The 19,878-nt window shown below is 40.8% G+C and overlaps 1 protein-coding gene across 1 annotated transcript in view; it reads left to right on the top strand.

Moving 5' to 3' along the window:
- The first annotated feature begins 213 nt into the window (after positions 1 to 213).
- Positions 214 to 19,878, top strand: part of ADGRG6 (adhesion G protein-coupled receptor G6) — a 491,599-nt gene continuing 471,934 nt past the window's right edge. The window contains 2 exon segments of the mRNA XM_030198502.1: positions 214 to 621; positions 7,672 to 7,772. Coding sequence (XP_030054362.1) covers positions 620 to 621; positions 7,672 to 7,772 — 103 coding nt within the window. The 5' untranslated portion in view covers positions 214 to 619.

Below are 19,878 nucleotides of genomic sequence, written 5' to 3'. Positions count from 1 at the left end.
GGCAAACCAGATAGGTTGAAATTTTTTTTTTTTTTGCCTCGTATACTAATTCACTGACTGATGACAACCCTACCCAAGCCAGCCGCCCCTACTCCAGGCAAGCTAGTCAGTGCATCTACAATTACTACCTCCACACCCCACTCCATCAATTCCCTCCCCCTTTCTCCTCCAGCGTGTGGCTTTCGCTAAAATCACACTCCACCCTCCCCGGAGTGAAAGTCCGCGGTGCCCGCGACCCTCAGGCGAGCAGCGCGCGCGGGAACTCAGAAGAATACACAGCACCGGCTTTTTCCGGGGGGCGGTGCCGGCGGGGCGCGAGGACACATTATATTCGGGGCGCGCGGGCCCCACGCTCCAGCGGTGCTATCAGTCTGTCAGGAGCGCGCTTAGCCGGAGGCGCGGGCACTAGTAGCCGGCTCTCTGCGTCAGTCACCGGCCGGCGCTTCTTCTTGCAAATTGCCCCCGACTATGGGAAAGCACTTCTGTACTTTTTGCAAAGAGGACGCTGAAGTGTGAGACGCCTGACAAGGGAGGAGGCGTGCGAGAGAAGAAGAAGACGATACTGAAAAAAAGTGAAAGAATGAGAGCTGAGTGCTGGCTGTAGGTCGGAAATGCCTACATGTAAGTTTCACTTTACTTCCCTTTTATTAAAAGAAAAAAAAATGTTATGTATTTTTTTGTGTCATCAGTAACAAAATAGCTCTTGTTGGTTTCTTTGGTCTAGGAAGGAAAAAAAAATCGGAGTACCGGAACAAATGTATTTTTAAGGATTGTCTTCTCAAAGATGGCTCGGTGTCAGTCAGTTTCTCTGTATAATAACAATATGCAATTTAGGACAGACTACAGCAGTGATCAAAAACGTATTTTCTGGACAGGTTGAAGGGAAATAACATGTAATATTTCTCTGGCCACTTTCTAGGTTTTTGCCAAGTTACCTGTCAACAGATTCCGATTCAGGCCATCTGTCTCATTAGCCAGGTAGGCAGAATCCAGGCAAAATATTGAGTTTTGCGTCAGTCTCGAAGACGAACTTTTCTTGGACCTGATTTGGATTATACAAAATTCCAAATAAAAAGTGAAAATAGGGTTGGAAAAACATATTCATTTTAAAGGGAACGAACCACTGCTTGTCAGACACAATGCAAACTGCCAAGAGAGGGATTTTAGATTGAATAAGAAGCTCATGTTCTCAACTCTGCCCCGTATGTTCGTGCTAGCGAGAAGGCTTCCCAGATGGTTCCTACAAGCTTCTATCTAATATGTGGTATAAACCACCTTCCATCCTTAATTAGATGAAGGACGGATTCGCTAGCAGACCGTTTTGTAAAGCGGGGCTGATTTTTTTTGCACAAAGGAAGGGGGCAAGGGTGTTCCGAACTTCGCTCTGCTCTGCTCTCTCTCTCTCTCTCTCTCTCTCTCTCTCTTGCAGCCCACACTTTCTTTCTGTCTCTCCTTTTCCCTTCTTACCAGAGGCGCTGCAAGGGTATTAGGCACTCTGAGCAAATCTTCGGGTTTTTGCACATCTCCCTCCAATTAACTTTTATGTCTTTTAAATTCAACAATCATGATGCCCAAACACCACGCTTCCAAGAATAACCTTGTAAATGTAAAATAATAAAATAATAATAATAATAATAAAATGTATGTCTGGACATCTTATCTTAAACTTTGTTATATGTGTAGATTAGAGTGGGACATGGTAATGGGGAAAGCGGTAATACCACGGAAACCATGGTAATTCTTGCAGGGTTAGGGATCGGGTGCATGGTGTTAATGCCAGGATGGGGATGATCGGCATGGTATTGCCACAATAATAGTAATAATGATCGTGGACGCCGATGCTCAGAAGCAAACGCGGGTGCTAGAGGCCGTTAGTGCCGGACTAGCGCCCACGTTAACTAGTGCAGAATGCTCAGCGGCTCTAGCGCAGGATACAATGAACACGCCAAAGATTATCACAAATAGCATGCTAATGTAGTCAAATGGATGTTAATGAGGTAATTTCCTATTACATAAGTATTGCCATACTGGGAAAGACCAAAGGTCCATCAAGCCCAGCATCCTGTTTCCAACAGTGGCCAATCCAGGTCACAAATACCTGGCAAGATCTAAAAAATAGTACTTAACATTTTATACTGCTTATCCCAGAAATAGTGGATTTTCCCAAGTCCATTTAATAATGGTCTATGGACTTTTTCTTTAGGATGCCGTCCAAACCTTTTTAAAAATCCGCTAAGCTAACTGCCCCTACCACATTCTCTGGCAATGAATTCCAGAGCCCAATTACACGTTGAGTGAAGAAACATTTTCTCTGATTCGTTTTAAATTTACTACATTGTAGCTTTATTGCATGCCCCCTAGTCCTAGTATTTTTGGAAAGTGTAAACAGCCGCTTTACATATACCCATTCAACTCCACTCATTATTTTATAGACCTCTATCATATCTCCCTTCAGCTGCCTTTTCTCCAAGCTGAATAGCCCTAGCCGCTTTAGCCTTTCCTTATAGGGAAGTCGTCTCATCCCTTTTATCATTTTCGTCACCCTTCTCTCCACCTTTTCTAATTCCACTATATCTTATTTGAGATGCAGCGACCAGAATCAAACACAATATTCGAAGTGCGGTCACACCATGGAGCGATACGAAGACATTATAACATCCTCATTTTTGTTTTCCATTCCATTCCTAATAATACCTAACATTCTATTTGCTTTCTTAGCCGCAGCAGCACACTGAGCAGAAGGTTTCAACGTATCATCAATGACGACACCCAGATCCCTTTCTTGGTCCGTGACTCCTAACATGGAACCTTGCATGACGTAGCTATAATTTGAGTTCCTCTTTCCCACATGCATCACTTTGCACTTGCTCACATTAAACGCCATCTGCCATTTAGACGCCCAGTCTCCCAGTCTCGTAAGGTCCTCTTGTAATTTTTCAGAATCCTCCCGTGATTTAACGACTTTGAATAACTTCGAGTCATCAGCAAATTTAATTACCTCACTAGTTACTCCCATCTCTAGGTCATTTATAAATATGTTAAAAAGCAGCGGTCCCAGCACAGACCCCTGGGGAACCCCACTAACTACCCTTCTCCATTGAGAATACTGACCATTTAACCCTACTTTCTGTTTTCTATCTTTTAACCAGTTTTTAATCCACAATAGAACACTACCTCCTATACCATGACTCTCCAATTTCCTTTGGAGTCTTTCGTTCGGTACTTTGCCAAACACCTTCTGAAAATCCAGATACACAATATCAACCGGCTCACCTTTATCCACATGTTTGTTCACCCCTTCAAAGAAATGTAGTAGATTGGTGAGGCAAGATTTCCCTTCACTAAATCCATGTTGGCTTTGTCTCAGAGAACAGTCTTGTTACTGCTGTAAAAAATAATGCCAGCTCGGAGCAGGAGTTAGGGTCTTTGAAGAGAGGATTTCTCACGATTCTTTCTTTAAAGTCTGCCATGATTTGGATGCAGAAGGAAGCCTGTGCAAGCTCCTAAGCGTCGGTAGTGAGAAACCAATGTATGTGAGTTTGAACAAAGCCAAAAGTGAAAGCACACATTGGCACCTGTTTCCTGTGTTCAATATATAAGCCTTGCTAGTAAAAAATTTTGAAATGCTTATATTTAAAGGTGCAGAGAACAGACGCCAATGAACGCTTCACATTCAGGTTCTGTCAGGCGCATGCGCACAAGAGCTGCGCTTACCATGAAACTCTTCTTGCACATGTGCTAAGCACGTCCCCCGCCTCCCCTTGCTTTCACTTTAACAGAGTGCATATGATTTGCATACCATTTCATTTATGCATTGGCGAGCTAATCTTCGGCGCTGTTATGGCATTTATTGTTTTGTGCTCTGGGCTTACCGTGGGAGTTCTGAGCATTGGGCTGACAATTTGTACGGCGGGGTGAGGAACACTAAAGCGGTAATACCTCCAAAACTTCAGTGCTTTATTTGGAAGAACAGCTACTTATCGAACTCAGAAACTTGTGAGAATGTTTTTGTCATTTTGGCAGAGCAATGAAATGGTTTAGCCTAAACTAACTAAACTAAGAGGGGGGAGGGAGTTATCAACATGGTCTACTGTTAATAAGTTGGGTTATTTTACCACAAATTCAGGTTATTTTAGCACAGGGTCCCATTGTATGCAATGAGATCCTTGCTAAAATAGCACGAGTTTTGGTAAAATAACCCGACTTAACAGTAGCCCACTTTGGTAACTGCAAGATCCCAAAAGAGTAAAACAGATTTTATGCTGCTTAGCCTAGAAGTAAGCAGTGGATTTTCCCAAGTCCATCCTAATAATGGCTTATAGACGTTTCTTTTAGGAAATTATCCAAACTTTTTAAAATGTAAAAAAATATTTTTATTATTAAAAAGCCAATTGCTAATTAGCTCGGTATTCATTTAAATTGCGTGTGCAAATTGGGCATGCACCCAAATTTGCCCACACAATTTTTGAGAACTTTTATAGAATTAGGGGATTATTGTTTTATGTACAGTGTTGAATAGTGATCACCCCTTTTTTTGAGTGGGAGCCACGTTGACAAAAATGCTTCCATGGGAGAAGTACAACTTTTATTGGGCAGCGTGCGGTGATGCCTGATTACTTCTGGGTTGCCGCCAAGCTAACCATTTACGGTGTTCCCACCCTTGGAAATGGCATGCGCTCGACTCGTTAGTACCGCCGGTGGCCGCATTGGGCCAGCAGTAGTCCTGAAATAGTAAGTGGTAAGCCCACGTTGGGCTTACTGCCGCTCTATAAAAGGACCCCTGAGGGAGCAATCGCACATACTTCATTGGTATCTAGCACCACCTTAAAAATGAAAGGAAAAAAAATACAGTTTTCACTCAGCTCCTTAATTGGCTGTTCTAATGCACTCTTGTGAAATCTGGCCCATATAAATTCACAGGTATGTAGTGAAATCAGTGCCTGCCTGTGTGTTTAGTGGCGCATCCACATGCAAAACCCTGCATGCTGCTGCTTTTTTTTAATGACGTGTAGCTTTGGTAAATACACAAGTGTTTGATGGTGTCCTTAATGCATATTTTACAAAAGACACCACATTCAGCTGATGCTTCTATAAAATACTCAGGGAACTGTGACCATCCTGAGCTGGATGTCCCACTTCCTACCCAGACATCCCATGCAAAATGGAGCTTCATGCATCTCTAATTCGTTGAGAGCTACTCAGAAATGGTGGGGGGGGGGGGGGGGGGGGGAGGGAAGAGAAAACCAGAATAGCTGTTCTAGAGGCAGGACCAGCAGCAAACATTTGAGTAAAGTTGAAGGAGTGTGTGTGTATGTGTGTGTGTGTTGGGAGTGGGGAGGGAGAGATTTTATAAATGGTGCTCAAAAATCAGTGCAAATAAAATCAGCACTAAGTAGAATTTTATGAAGGGCATGCGCTCTTGATAAAATAGCATGAAGGGCTGATTCCTGCACCTAATTTTGGGTGCCAGCCTTACACCAACTGAAACCTGGTGTAAATGCTGGCACCCAAGTTAGATGCACTGAGACAGTATTCTGTAACTATGCACGTAACTTTTTGGAACACCCCTGACACACCTATGCCCCTCCTATGGCCACGCCCTAGGCGTCCTGCTGGCAGAAGCATGCACAAATTCTGAGTGCCAACGAACATCAATAATCGGTTGTTGGCACCCAATTAATGATGATTAAGAGCTCATTAACTAATTAATTTGCCCTAATTATTGATGGTTAAGAGTCATTAATCAATTAATTTGCCTCAATTATTGATAGTTACGAGCATGTTTACCAATTAATTTGCCCCAATTATTGATGGTAAGAGCTCATTAACCAATTAATTTGCCCCAATTATTGATGGTCAAGAGGTCATTAACCAATTAATTTGCATGCACATCTCACCAGCATGCTGAAAATTGGGCAATATATATAGAATCTGGGGGAGTGTGAACTGGGGAAGAAAGTCAGGCACTTAGGGTCAAAGGGAACTGTCACTAGTTCCCGAGCCTTACAGTGAGAAACACTGTGTGGAGCATAGCAAAATAGTTTCCAGTGTGAGTAAGGGCAAGTATCAATGCAGTTTGTGGAGAGGCACAGTGGAACCAATTTTGAGAATACCTTTTAAGAGGGTTTGTTTTTGGAAAGTCAAACATTAAGCAAGAAATGAATGAACATAAGTGATTCATTAGTGATCAGGGTAGGATCTGAGTTTTATCAGTTCTGTTTTGCTTTTAGTGTGACAGAAAATTATGCGCTATTCTTTGATCATACCAATAATCTTGGCTTCTGCATTATAATTAATGATTTTAGAAATGATGTGCAGTATTTTTTCACAGACTGCAGAGCTACAGTTTGTTACAATATCATGCACATGAATAGTTGAACAATACAATAAATTGGTTTCAGGGGCAATGCTGTTGAAAATGGACGTACAATGTTATGCAGCATTAACTGCTTGTACCCAAATATTTGATAACCATCTTAGCATTCTGTGTTTTCATTGGCCCCTTTCAACAGTTTAATCAACTAAGGAAACATGTTTACGAAGCTATCGGTCAAGACAAAAGAATGAAACACGGCAGTGAATGGTTTTCCATTTCACAACTTCTTGCCTCGGTCACTTCATACCTTGAATTTCTCACCATATGTTCCTATTCTGTTATGGGCTGTAATGTTCCTGGAACATAATCCAGGTTCTGGTTGTAATTAAAATGATAAAGCCCGTTGTAATGTACAAGGATAAGGCAAATTCATCTCAGCTTCCCTTGATAAGAGTGCTTTACCCTTTGTATGTGTGCAAGACCTAGAGCCAGGGCTGGGGGAGTATAGGGAAACACACTGCACAGCTACAGCCTTGTGTGAGAGAAGTGTCAGTGCAGAGCTGAGGTTCAGTTTGGAATTTGTTCACTAACTACTCCGCTGTAAGAGCACTTTTCCAAAGCTTACATCTATCTTCTACTTCTGCTATGGGTGGAGTTTTCCAGGGATTATACACATGGGATGATTAAATTGGTTCCTTCCGTTGAGTCTGGCTTGAGGTTTGAAGATATACAAATGCTTTTGTGGGTCATATGGCTTTCTGCCTGTCCAGTATTGTGAAGTAGTGAGCGCTGTGCCTTCATTATCTCCTGTGTTACGGAACAAGGTGACTGCCATGAGTTAAAAAAAAACCCGCTTACATAACCTGCTGTGGCACTTGTTAGCACTTGGCCGCCTGACATTAAATAATACTGTCTTAAAGGATGCCAGGTATTGCTTTTATTGGCCATCACAGAGAAAGACGTCATATGTTGGAAGGACGTGTCTCTAATAGAGTATCTGACAGTAGTTAAACACTTTGTACATCATAATTTTGTTTACAAGGAAGAAGACCAGATTGAGCAACATTTTTATGCAGTTTACTAATCCCTGTAGTCAGAAGTAATGCGCAGCTGCCTTCCTTGGTTTTCTTTGAGCTAAGCTACCTGTAGAGGTAGATCAGCAGTCCTTGTGCTGCATGCTGGGTCCTTTTAGATGATATTGCTTAAACCTCATAAAGCACTGGATGAGGGAAAGAGAAACCAAAAGACTCCTAAGCTGTTGGTTTTATGCTGTCATTTCTTCCTTAACGTGTCAAGCAATAGCAGGTACTTCTGGCTGAAGTGATCTTCTAAGTGGCTGCTTTCTTGTTGCTCAGGATGTCCCTCGCAGGTGGACTATGGTGCAGTCACTGGCGGTGGAAGCTGGGGCACTTTCTGTACGTTATTGTTGCGTACCTCACCTGGGGCCAGCAGTCTGGTAAGCACACTTCTGTATAAACTAAGCATGCAATTTCTAAACTTCTTTTTTTAAACTGATGTTGCTTTATTCTTTCTGAGTGTAATCCTGTTTTATTGTTATTGTTGTTGTTATCATCATGCATGGCGCATAACACAAAGATTTGTCTGGTATCACTGAAGAATTCAGATTTCACCCAGAAGCTTAGGAATCAGCCACGTCTTGTTGCAATATATAGCAAAACTGATTTTTGTAAGTCCATTGTTATTGTTGTTGCTATTATTATTATTATGTTTTCATATGTGTGGCACATTGCAGTCAGTGTTGACTGGTTTTAACTCCATTACTCTGAGTCTGAGTCCTACCCAAGGATCTGGGAATCATAGATATTTTTGGTGTAAAATGTATACTCTTCCAAATAGAGATAGGTTTTGAGCGTAGTTTTTTTTTTTCTGAAATGATGGGGTTATGTCTTTTAAATGTAAAACTTCCAAACATTTTGGGAGTCCAATCCGTATTGCTCTAAGAGCTCAAATCACAATTAGTATTACCATTGATTATTTTGCTCCAAAGTCTTTCCTTGTCAATTTGTAAATATCACATTATTTTGTTATTTTATTATTATTGTGTTTGCCATGATGTGTTAGAACCATATTCTGACAGTTTCAGAAAAGATGATGAGCATATGGAAAGGAAAGGGAAAAATAAAACACATTTGCGTATTCTTGGATTCTTTTTAAGTGTCTTGTTCATTCTTATTTTTATCTTTTTCTAACCTGCTTTGAATACCAATGCAAAATGATTTTATTTTTGCTTTTTCTTTCCATATGCTCATCATCGTCTCTGAGTTTCCTTCTGTTGATGTCAGTTTTTTTATTTTAGAATATTTCATACAAGGGAAGCAAGTTTCTTTTTCACAAGTAGGCAGTACAATACAAAAACTTAGGTGGGTAGCGATGAAAACATTTTAGTACAAAGAGCCTAACCTGATTTAGTTAGTGTATCTGTGGTTCTGAGCTGTGTCCCAAAAATCAAGAGCAGAACTCTCTATGCTCAAGTTATTTATATATATTTTCCAAACTGCAGTTCATTTATCAGCTCTGGTTGTGGTTAGCCTGTGAAAATCTGAGGCACTTTAACTTTTATAGCGTTCATGCTAAAATAATCCTATAAAAATCAGAGGAACTTCTGATGGGCAGGAATATATGTTTTGTACATTTTTTTCTTGACTTTTTTTCTTTACATCACAACTTATTATTATTTCTAAAGAGAATACAAATAAAAAAACAGTTAGAAAATAGCCTTTATGCTGCAAGTCCTATGAAACTCATAGTGTTGGGCTGAGCTCTGACTTTTCTGTGCTGCGCTCTCTCCATATCAATAAACAAACGCTTCTCTTCAAAGCTGTGCATGTTAACGGTGCAAGATTCCATTCAGATTTTACAGACATGGTGAAAGTGAAGAACTGCAATACAGATTTAGCTATTTCACTAGGTATTATGTCAGAAAAGAACTGAAACTAGTAGAAGAGGTGATCTTCTAATAAAGAAAACACAAGGTGCAGAAGGGATAAGAATGTAGGGTACGGAGGCTGGGTACTTTCAGTCTTTAGGTACATGTACAAAAGAAATTGGAAGCAAAGCAGAAACATGTACAGAATTGTTGAGAAGTGGCTGAATGAAATCCGATTCAGATGCTTTTGTATGTTTTAAGAGGTAGTGAAAATAATGCTTTCTGTCAGAAACTTCTATTAATTACAGGCACATGTTCATTTTTTAAAGTTTAATTTAAGGAGGTAAGTTTCTAATTTATGTGTGAAAAGGGTTTTTTTTTTTTTTTTTTTTTAATCATTTATTTATAATTTTTTCATTTTACAAGGATCACTTGCAAAACAGTAAAACAGAGATGATTGTACATTAAAACAATATTAGAAGAAAAAAACAATCTCAACAAGATAAATGGATTTTATACAATCTTTCTCTTTCTTAGACCACAAAATAAATAGGGAGAGTGAAACAAGACAAGGAGATCAATTTAAGCAACAGCAAACAAAGAAAACGTGGTATTAACCCGATTATCCCCAGTTATTATTTATCTAAATCATTATTCCACATTGATCATCTGGTTGGTTTCTTCAAGACCACAACGGTGCATAGTCCATCAATTTCATTGGAAACATACTTATTGTCCAATATTAGTGAAAGTAATACACCTGATTTCATTTTTTTTCCCTTTTAAAACCAGAAATTGTTTAACAATACAAACCCTTGAATCTCCAATCCAATTCCCGCTGATTAAAGTAATCCCAGTTTCACAGGCTTCACTCCTTTTGAATTAATATATTAAGAGGAATCATTTCAGAGGAAAAAAAACATTAGGAGTCATACCCGGAACTCTGGGAAAACAACAATCTCGATATTAATCATCTATAACAATATTCATTTTGTTCAAATTTTTCTGGTCTTTTATCATTTTCAAATCTTAACCGTTTCCTACTTCAGTAGAACTTCATTTGCTGTATATTCTCAAAGGATTCGATTAGATTATCCATGTGGCTCATTAACAAGACTATATCTGAAGCAAAGTCATTCTCTACCACCGTCAGGTCCTGGAGCACCCTCCAGATGACATTCAATGCAACCTCCACGGGAGCCAAAAACTCCAAGCTGATAACTCTTAAGGGTTTAGGAGTAGCACCGCCGACACGGGTTCAGCTGCAAACGACTTCCGTTTCAGCATACACTCCTGACTCACTCCTCCACTCCTTTGGGCATGGTGGTTAAATGATTTTTGAGCGATGAAGTTGTTTCTAGGTCCAAGAGCATCGACGCTCCTTCGTCGGTGCTAATCAAAGGACTCATCAACCCAGTCATCTATGGGCAGCTCGTCACACAGCGGTCCCACACTTGCTGCACAGGGGACAAAACGCTGGTCATCGGCGGCTGACCCCCCATTGTCCCCTTCCTCTGTTAAGGCAACTGCAATGCAGAGAGGAAATTTCAAGTGAACAAAAACTGAACTTCAGAGGACAGCTGGGCCGTTGAGTGTACGAGCTTCAGGTCACCATCTTTCCTCTCTCCCTAATTTGGGACACTCTTTGTCTGGTTTCTCCTCAGAGGCCTGTCTGATATGGGTAACCCTTCAGCATAGCCCTCTGAGTCATTGAAACACGGAAGCCCCTCCACCACTTACAAGGTGGTGTCCCTTCGGAGGGGTGTGAAAAGGGTTTTTATAAAAAATATTTCATGCTTAAAAATTTGTGTGGTGCAATTAAGTGTGTCATTGAAGCATGTTCAACACGTATTTTACAAAATAAGCATATAGGCACATACTTTGGGGTCCTAAACAGAGGTAAGTAGTAACGCATGCTTAATATGTGGGAAAATGCACTACCATGGGGTGCGCTCAGGTGTCCCGCAGTAGTGTTGGCATCTGTGCATGCTTTCCAGGCACTAAAAAAAAATACTTATTTTTTAGAGCTGAAGGTGTGTTTGGGGGCCGAGAGTAGGCGTTCCCAGCAGTAAGTGGTTAGCACACCTACATTGCCACATGCCTATCGATTAGCACATGGTTAGCATGTGAGCCCTTTCCTACTAAATAGGTGTCGGTAAGGACTCACACGCTAATGGCCATGCGCTAATTGGGAAATTAGTGTATGGCCATTAATTGAGGAAATGAAAACTTGGCCATTTTACAGCTGTGCTAAACATGGCCTCAGTGCTCAGGGAATCCCATGCACTAGTCATAGAGCAGGCCATCTGTCATGAAATGCCTAGCCACCTGCCTGGGGTTACCCCGTGGCCACTTAGAGGGTCTATCCCCAGCACAGTGTAGGTCTGCCTGCACCTGCCACTTGTGCTCTACACTAATACCCTCTTCTCACTGATTGGGTCACAACTGCTTCTGGGTGATCTCCTGCTCTCAAATTATCCCCAGTGATTTCTAGGTTACTGGAGCCACACTCCTAGTGGTCTCATAGTTCACAGAAAGCACTCACAGACCCAACACACAAATCACCAGGATTCTTTATCAGTCCAGACAGGCAGAGTCAACAAACTAAATTGTTTATTGTCTTAAAATTGAACAATGAACAAACAAAATGTGCAATCAGCAAACAATAACAGATAACTGAAATATGGATCAATTTTAACACTAAATAAACGAACATTCAGTTCCCTATAACAGCTTTACAGCAAAGAAACACCACCTGCTGGCCAAATAGGAGAAATACACTTCAGGACATAATCAAGGCAGGAAAATATCTAATACATTTTACAGACCCCAAAACACTGTTTCTTCACACCTCCCCCCTTAAGAGAGAGACCCCAGACTGTGGCCTCTACAGACCGCTGATCGGGTCTCGATAGTCCAGTGTCAGGGCGGTTCTGGCTTTTCCTTCCTGGAGAGACCATCAGCTTTGCCATGTTCATTGCCCTTCTGGTGCTTATAACAGAAGTTTTTACCACATTCTGTTCTTGCTAACAGTTTTAATCCTGTATGTTTTATTTTGTGAATAGTGAGGAATATCTTCTTACAGAAGCTTTTTCTACATTCAGTGCATATAAACATTTTTTCCCCTGAATGGATTCTATGCTGCTTTGACAATAATTTTCGGCAACTGAAACTTTTCTTACACTCCGTACTTGAAACTGGTCTCTCTCTCTCCTGGGTGACATTTTGCATTTCTTGTGGAGCTTTCTTCCTGGTTGAAGCTACTGTCATAACCAGGACATGAAGATATTCTATTATCAGTGTTTTTCTGATGTTCTGTAATGTTTACTTTATTGTTACAACTTTTCCCATATTCTATACTCTTACATAGTCCAGTTTCTTTATTATTTTTCAGGTGCTGCATTAGCTTCTTTTCATACTGCAATCTTTCTCATACTTAGAGCATGTAAAATGTGTGTCTTTTATACATGTTTCCTGTTGTTCTAGTGGTTCTACCTTTTGACTGAAGGTTTTTCCACAGTCTGTACATTTAGATAGTCTCTCTTCAGTGTCAGATCGCTATGGTAACGTCTCTGCTAGGAGGTCAGGTATGGGCTCACTATCCTGACATTCTTCTGGTAGGCTGCACACCGCTAGCACCATAGCTGTGCGATTTACATGAAAGGTACACTGCTTTCTGTCTTGAGAGTCCATAGATATTTTATTTATAGCATTTATATCCCGCTCTTTCCCGCTCGATAGCAGGTTCATTGCGGCTTACAAAGCATAGTACAAAGTATCATAGAGATAATACAAAGTATGGTACAAAGTATCACGGAGATAATCCAGTTATAGAGAGTAGGACAGTAGGAAGAGATGTGGGGGAGAGGATTGGAGTATGGGTAGTGTTAGTGGTGTGGATCAGGTTTGAGAATTAGGTTGGGTTGTTTGGGTATGCTTGTTTGAAGAGGTAAGTTTTCAGCAGCTTTCGAAAGTTTGTATCATTCAGGTGCCTTAGGCCTTGTAAGGTCCTGCCCAATTAGCTTGAAGTTTATTCTGATGAACTGGGACTAAAACAAGTACCTGCTGGCCCTAATAAAACTCTCTATTTCGGACCTTACAGTCATACCAATTCTTTTGCTTAGTCTGGGTTGCCTGCAAGTTATCTCTGACAGTATTTCTCCCAGTCATGGTCTCCTGTGTCTATGAAAGTCTTTAACATGTGCTTTATGTACCATTAAATCTCTCTTCACCAACCCATTAGTTTCATGGTGATATGGTGTGGTACATACAGATTTCACTCCACATTGTGCCCATAGATTCTGGATCAACTCATACATAAACTGTCCCTTGGTGTGAGAGTATTTCTTGTGGATATCCTACCCGGGAAAATAGTTCTAGCACGGCAGTGGCAATTTTCTCTGATTCTATGGAGGATAAGGCTACCACTTCAGGATGTCTAGTAGCAAAGTCCACCACTTTCAATATATCTGTTCCCAGTCCGCCTAGGGGCACTTAGAGGCCCCACTATATCCACAGCTATTCTCTCAAAGGGCTCACTGATTATGGGTAAAGGTTTCAGGGGAGCTCGGGGTGACCTTTGGTCTTACCCACTCTTGCTGCTTGCTGGGCTGCCTGGGCCTGACTATGGGTCACCATAGCGGAAATGCTGATCCTGCCGTCAAGGGTAATGTTCATTGGACCCATGTCGGTCCCACACAGCATTGGTACTGGCATGTTTTTCATTATTCTTACTTCTCTGTCCAGACTTGGTACCCTTGTCCATGAATACTCGAGCAATGGGTACAGTCTCTCTGGATCCATTGACTAACACTACCTCGGCAGTGCGCCCTGAAAAAAATTGCATCTTCCGGCACTAGCTCTGGGCGTTACAAAGTCATGCTAGAACCAGTGTCCACAAGCCCAGCCACTTGGGTCTGATTCACAGTTACTGGGGTGCTGTAGTGTTGTGGAATCCCATCTGCTTTCTTGCTTGATGAATGGCCAGTAACATTTTGTGCTATGGTAACTGTGTGGGTCTCCTTCGTGGTACTGGAGCCACCCACAAAAGCTGCAAGCTTTGGTGTAGGAACTGGAATGCGCTTAGTGCAGGCTTTGGATTATCTGGGCAATCCGCTTTGAAATGTCCTATACACTCACACTGGTAACAAGGACGTTCGTGCCTGAAGTCTTTAGGTTTTGGGGGAACACTGGAAGGTTTGCTGACAGTCTCTGAGGTTGCAGGAATATTTGGCTTAGGGCACTGGCTGCCCTTAGGTCCCGGCTGTTGCGGATAAGGACGGCTTCTCATTGCCAACCAGGGACGGTTAGCAAATGCAGCACAAGCTGTGCTGGGGCACAGGAACTTGATCCTCCCTTGATAAAGCCAGGTTCCTGTCGGGGGTTGAAAGCTAGTTCCCTTTGATTTACTGATTAGTTAAGTGCGTGGTTGAATATGCATACCGATATCTGCATAGTATTTGAAGATACAGATTTTTTTTTCTTTTTTCACTAATAATTTTGGAATTGCACAAATAGAATGTAAGAAAAATAAAAATGCTAATTATTGTGCAGGAGTTTTTTTTTGGCTGATGATGAGGTAATGTCTCTAGAAGTACTTCAGCAATTGGGTGTATAATCTCCATGTACTGTTATCCTTTTCAGGTCTTTTCCACCTTGTTAATTTTTAAATGTGTGTGTGTTTTTTTTTTAAAATCCAGCAGTGATGGAAATGGCATGTGCTGGAGGTGGAACTAGCGCCAGTGGTCGATTTGGGCCAGTGGTAGTTCCGGGTTGCCACGTGGCAACTCTTTAGTAAAAGGGCCCCTATGTGTTGTATTGTAGCTTGCACACCAGTTTGATGCTTGCTTTCCTGGGATAGACAGTTAAGTTTAGACTAAACCAGGGGTAGGCAACTCCGGTCCTCGAGAGCCGCAGGCAGGTCAGGTTTTCAGGATATCCACAATGAATATGCAGGAGATAGATTTGCATATCAAGGAGGCAGTGCTTGCAAATCTCCTGCATATTCATTGTGGATATCCTGAAAACCTGACCTGCCTGTGGCTCTCGAGGACTGGAATTGCATATCTCTGGACTAAACTAAACTGCTGCCAGGGGGCTTCCCTTTCTGAGTGCAAAAAGGCAAATATAGTAGGCTTTGCGCTTACTATATTCATTAGATGCCTACTTATAAAGAAAAAATTGTAACCTTTACGAAAAAGGCTTTCACAGTCCTTTGAAAACCCTATTAAATCATGAACCAAATTTATGAGCTGTAGCTTGCCCTTGTTTTTCCTTTCTAGTAATCTTATTTATTTTTTTTAAAGCGGGCCATGCACCTGCACCTTCATTAACACAAAAATGAAACTTCTGGGGTAGTGTCCTCTATCTCTGGCTGTAGCACTTCAAAAATCAATTAGAGTGGCTTTAAGTCCAGCTGTTCATCAAGATGTAGAGCTGGATCAAGGCAGTGAGTGGGAGTGATTCTGATGGCCTCTGTTACGCAGCTGTAATTCTGCATGAATGTGCAGTGACATTTTAATAATGCAGATGTTGTCTAGTAAGTAGCTCCTTTTTTTTTCTCTTCTAGCCAAACAACCACCTTAATACAATACAGCAATGTTTCCCAACATTTTTTAAGCTCAATGCACACCTGTATTAACAACAATCTTGTATGACACAGCAGCCTTCCTGGAGCAGGCACTGTGGACATGGGAGAGGACTCGTATGGCCAAAGAAATGCAAAAGGCTGGAAGGATTTGAGAAGGCTTAAGAGGGAGAAGAAGATGAGGAGGAGGGATGCTGTGCCAAGTCAAAGGCACATGCTGAATTTAGGAAAAGTAAAGGCATGTGTGTCTACCTGGGTACTCAGAACTGCTGTTGGTATCTCTTGTTTGCAGGGTGCTGAGGGCAGAGCCCATGCACTGGCCTGGACCTGAGCATCAGGAAGTAATAATTTTTTTCCATGCCACACCTAATCGTGTTTGAAGTCATATGATCTGAGTACTATGGCACACTGATTGGGCAGCACCGCTGTACAGCACATTGATGTGGCAGCTTAACAAACAATAAAAAAAAGAAACATGCATTAAAAAAAAAATCCTCATTTTAACGCTCACAGTTTTGAAGGCAAAGCATTAAAATGGCTTTGCTCTTTTCTTAAGGATAGGACTCAGTGGATATGCTGAGGTGATTATTTCTCTCCAGCTTGGAGTCTTTCATTTGGAGTCTGCCAGGGTTCAAGCTTTTCCCCAGTTCTGTTTAATGCCCATTGCTCCCTATCCCCTATTGTATTAGTATAAGCTGCTTTTTCTGGTCTATAAAATGCATTCCACTGAGGAGCTTTCTTTTCTCTCTGCACTTCTTCTCCCTTATAAACCACCTCGTCATCTCCTGTGTTCCTCTCAGCAGGATCTTCTAGTTGTTTCATCATTTCATGACATCTCTTCTGCCACTGCACGCCGCTCCATTTTTTCCATACAAGCTTCCCAACTTTGGAATCATTTATCAGAAGGTTTGAAGATTCTTCCCACTATCTCAGTTTAAAACTGATTTGAAGACTTACCTAATGTTGGAGGCCTATGAGCATTGACTGAGATTGTGAGGGACACCAACTATTGTGTTTTCCTAGTGTTTTTTCCCATCTTCCCTCTCTTCCCTTCCTATGCGATATTGTAGTTCTTCCCCTGCTCCTTCAGTGTCAGATGTCCTGTTTGTTCATTGTATGTCAGCTTATTTTTCCTCACCCCCTATTAGATTGTAAGCTGCCTAGACACATGTTTGATAGGCGGGATAGAAAGTCCTTAATAAACTTGAAACTAATACTGTATGCAGCCTCTGACTCAGATCATTACCTATGCATATCTTGAACTTGCTATGCATGTTGATGATATCCAAACAGTTGTGACCTAGGGGTGGATCATTTACATATAATTGCAAGATTTAATAAAGGTTTAGGTAGTAAGTTGGTGAACTGGTTGACATCCAACAAGTTAAAACAATCCTGCTAAATCAGAGATGCTATGCCTTTTTCAAAGCCCTATTATATGGAGTTCCTGCCCTTTGCATAGGTTACATGATACCTTTTTACAGTGTAGCCAAGAAGTAAAAATTCTGGGGGTAGTTATTGATCTTGGTGTGACTATGCAGAAGCAGAGTGATTCAGTAGTTAGGGTGTGTTATGTCCTTTGAAATATTCCAAATCTGTGGCCTTACTTGGGGAGGATGAATTAATTACAATAATACATACAACTCTCTTTATACAAGTCTCTCCAAAACAGCTTAATAGGATTTGGTTAGTACACAATACATGTTCCTGCTTAGTTTTTAGACCCAATCTTAAAATCTTTGCATTTATTTATTTAGTTGTTACATTTGTATCCCACATTTTCCCACCTATTTGCAGGCTCAATGTGGCTTACATAGTACCGTTAACAGCGTTAGCCGATTCCGGTCTGAAACAAATATGAGGTATGAACAATACAAGGTGATATTGTGGTAGAATGAGGTACATGAATGGTAGGTACAATTGGGGGGAACTTAGAGAGGGAGAGGAAGATTTCCTGTGGTTCAAAGGGTGGATTTAAAAATTCTTTTTTTAATTTTCAAGGTTATGAATAAACTAGCTCTTCATTCCTTGAGTGCCTATGTTCAGCCTTATGTTCTAGGCGAACTCTGTGCTCTTCTCACCTTTATTCCTCCTTAACATTCCTGATAGCATTAAGCTCTTGGACATAAGGACAGTGCCAGGCAGAATTCTACAGTCTGTGTCCTGTATATGGCAAAGACTATCAGCATAGACTGGAGCTAATTTCAATAGCAAAAACGTAAGGACAGCACCAGGCGGATTTCTTTGGTTTGTGTCCTGAAAATGGCAAAGAAAGATCAGAATCAAGTATAAATATTTTGTACCACGTTTATTGTTGGTTTAATCATATATTTATAATGAATGTGACTGTTGGGCAGACTGGATGGATTGTTCAGGTCTTTCCCTGCCATCATTTACTATGTTACTATGTTAACTGTGAAATGTAGAGCTTTTTCTTGTGTGAGTCTGATTTAGTTGGAATAATGCATCTCACAAACTGAGGGAGATCAAAGATCTTGTAACTTTTAGAAAGCATTGGAAGGCATGGCTGTTTGAGTAATTGTTTTTAATTATTCTGTTTACTTTTTCTCAAAGCTTGGGTAATGTGATAGGGTAGCTGTATTAGTCTACTCTTAAAGGTAATCAATAGAAATAAAACAAAATAAGATGATACCTTTTTTATTGGACTAAATACATTTTTTGATTTGCTTTCGAATGTAACATCTTCTACAGATCAGAAATTCAAAAATTTGCAAATGATGACATACAGTATATCAGAATATATCTGTGAAACATAAAAACATTCCAATGACAGTCTCATGGGAAAGATAGGACAAAAATTAGTGAAAACAAAACCCCCAGTAGAAACTGAAAAAGAGAATGGCACACATCCTGCAATATAACAAGCTGCAGACTGTGTCAGCACATTTCACAGGGCCCCACAGTCACTCACATGGAAAAAACGTTCAGCATACAGCGATCCTACACATGCTCATTTTCAAATCTAGTGTATATTATTCAGTGCAAAAAATATGAAGAAAGATGCAATATTGGAGAGACCAAGGGCATAGCCAGACCTGACATTTTTTTTTTTAGGGGGGGGGGCAGATTTAACATGGGGGGGCACTAGGTATATAGGCATGAATAGTGCTTGGTATATTCCTAAATAATGCCTTAGAGTGCACTTGATAATGGATTTCTAAGTAAACAGTCTGTCCTGCATCAACACAAACCTCATGCACACTTATGGAAATCTCGGAAACACTGACATTTTTAAATGAAGTTGCACTTATTTATGTATTTATTAGGATTTATTTACTGCCTTTTTAAAGGAATTCACTAGAAGAGGTATACAATCAAACATGAGCAATAGACAATTACAGCAGTAAAAGCATTCAAATAACAATGCAAAGTATGGCATTGTATACTACTTACAATGCCAACACAATATGTAATATACCATTTTAATTGACAGTATAGGGTATAACAAATATGGAACATATAGATAGGTAAGAGAGTAAGATGAGTTACAAGGTAAGGTGACTAAAGAAAGTTGCACATGAGGTCAGAGAGATGGTTAAATATTATCTCAGCTAAGGTAGGATTGGATAAACGTGTCCTGCTGCAGTATGTGCAGCCTGTGTCACTCCTTGTGTGTATGAGTGAGACTAGCAAGTTAGTTACTTCTTCCATTAAAGGCCTGGTTGAAGAGCGAAGCTTTCACCTGCTAAGTAGAGATAGTCTTGTGTTAAGTGGAGCCTTTCAGGGAGTGCATTCCAGAGTATGGAGGATACTCCAGAGAAGGCTCGCTTGCAGGTATCACATTGTGTAATGTCTTTTGGAGAGGGTGTGGTTAGAGATACTCCTTGGGAGGACCTTAGTGTCTTTGGAGGTGTGTAGAGGATCATCCTATTCTTCAAGTACTCGGGGCCATTTCCTTTAAGGGCCTTGAAGATTAGACATAGAGTTTTAAATTTAGTCCTGTATTGTACTGGTAGCCAGTGAAGATTTTGCAAAAATGGTGTGATGTGGTCACATTAAGGCATTATCCCATAACTTATCACATTAAGGCATCATTATCACATAATTATCACATTATTATCACATAAT

The sequence above is a fragment of the Microcaecilia unicolor genome, chromosome 3, assembly GCF_901765095.1.
Source record: "Microcaecilia unicolor chromosome 3, aMicUni1.1, whole genome shotgun sequence".
Classification (NCBI taxonomy): Eukaryota; Metazoa; Chordata; class Amphibia; order Gymnophiona; family Siphonopidae; genus Microcaecilia; species Microcaecilia unicolor.
The sequence above is the reverse complement of the archived record's forward strand: the minus strand, read 5'-3'. Positions and strand labels throughout refer to the sequence as shown.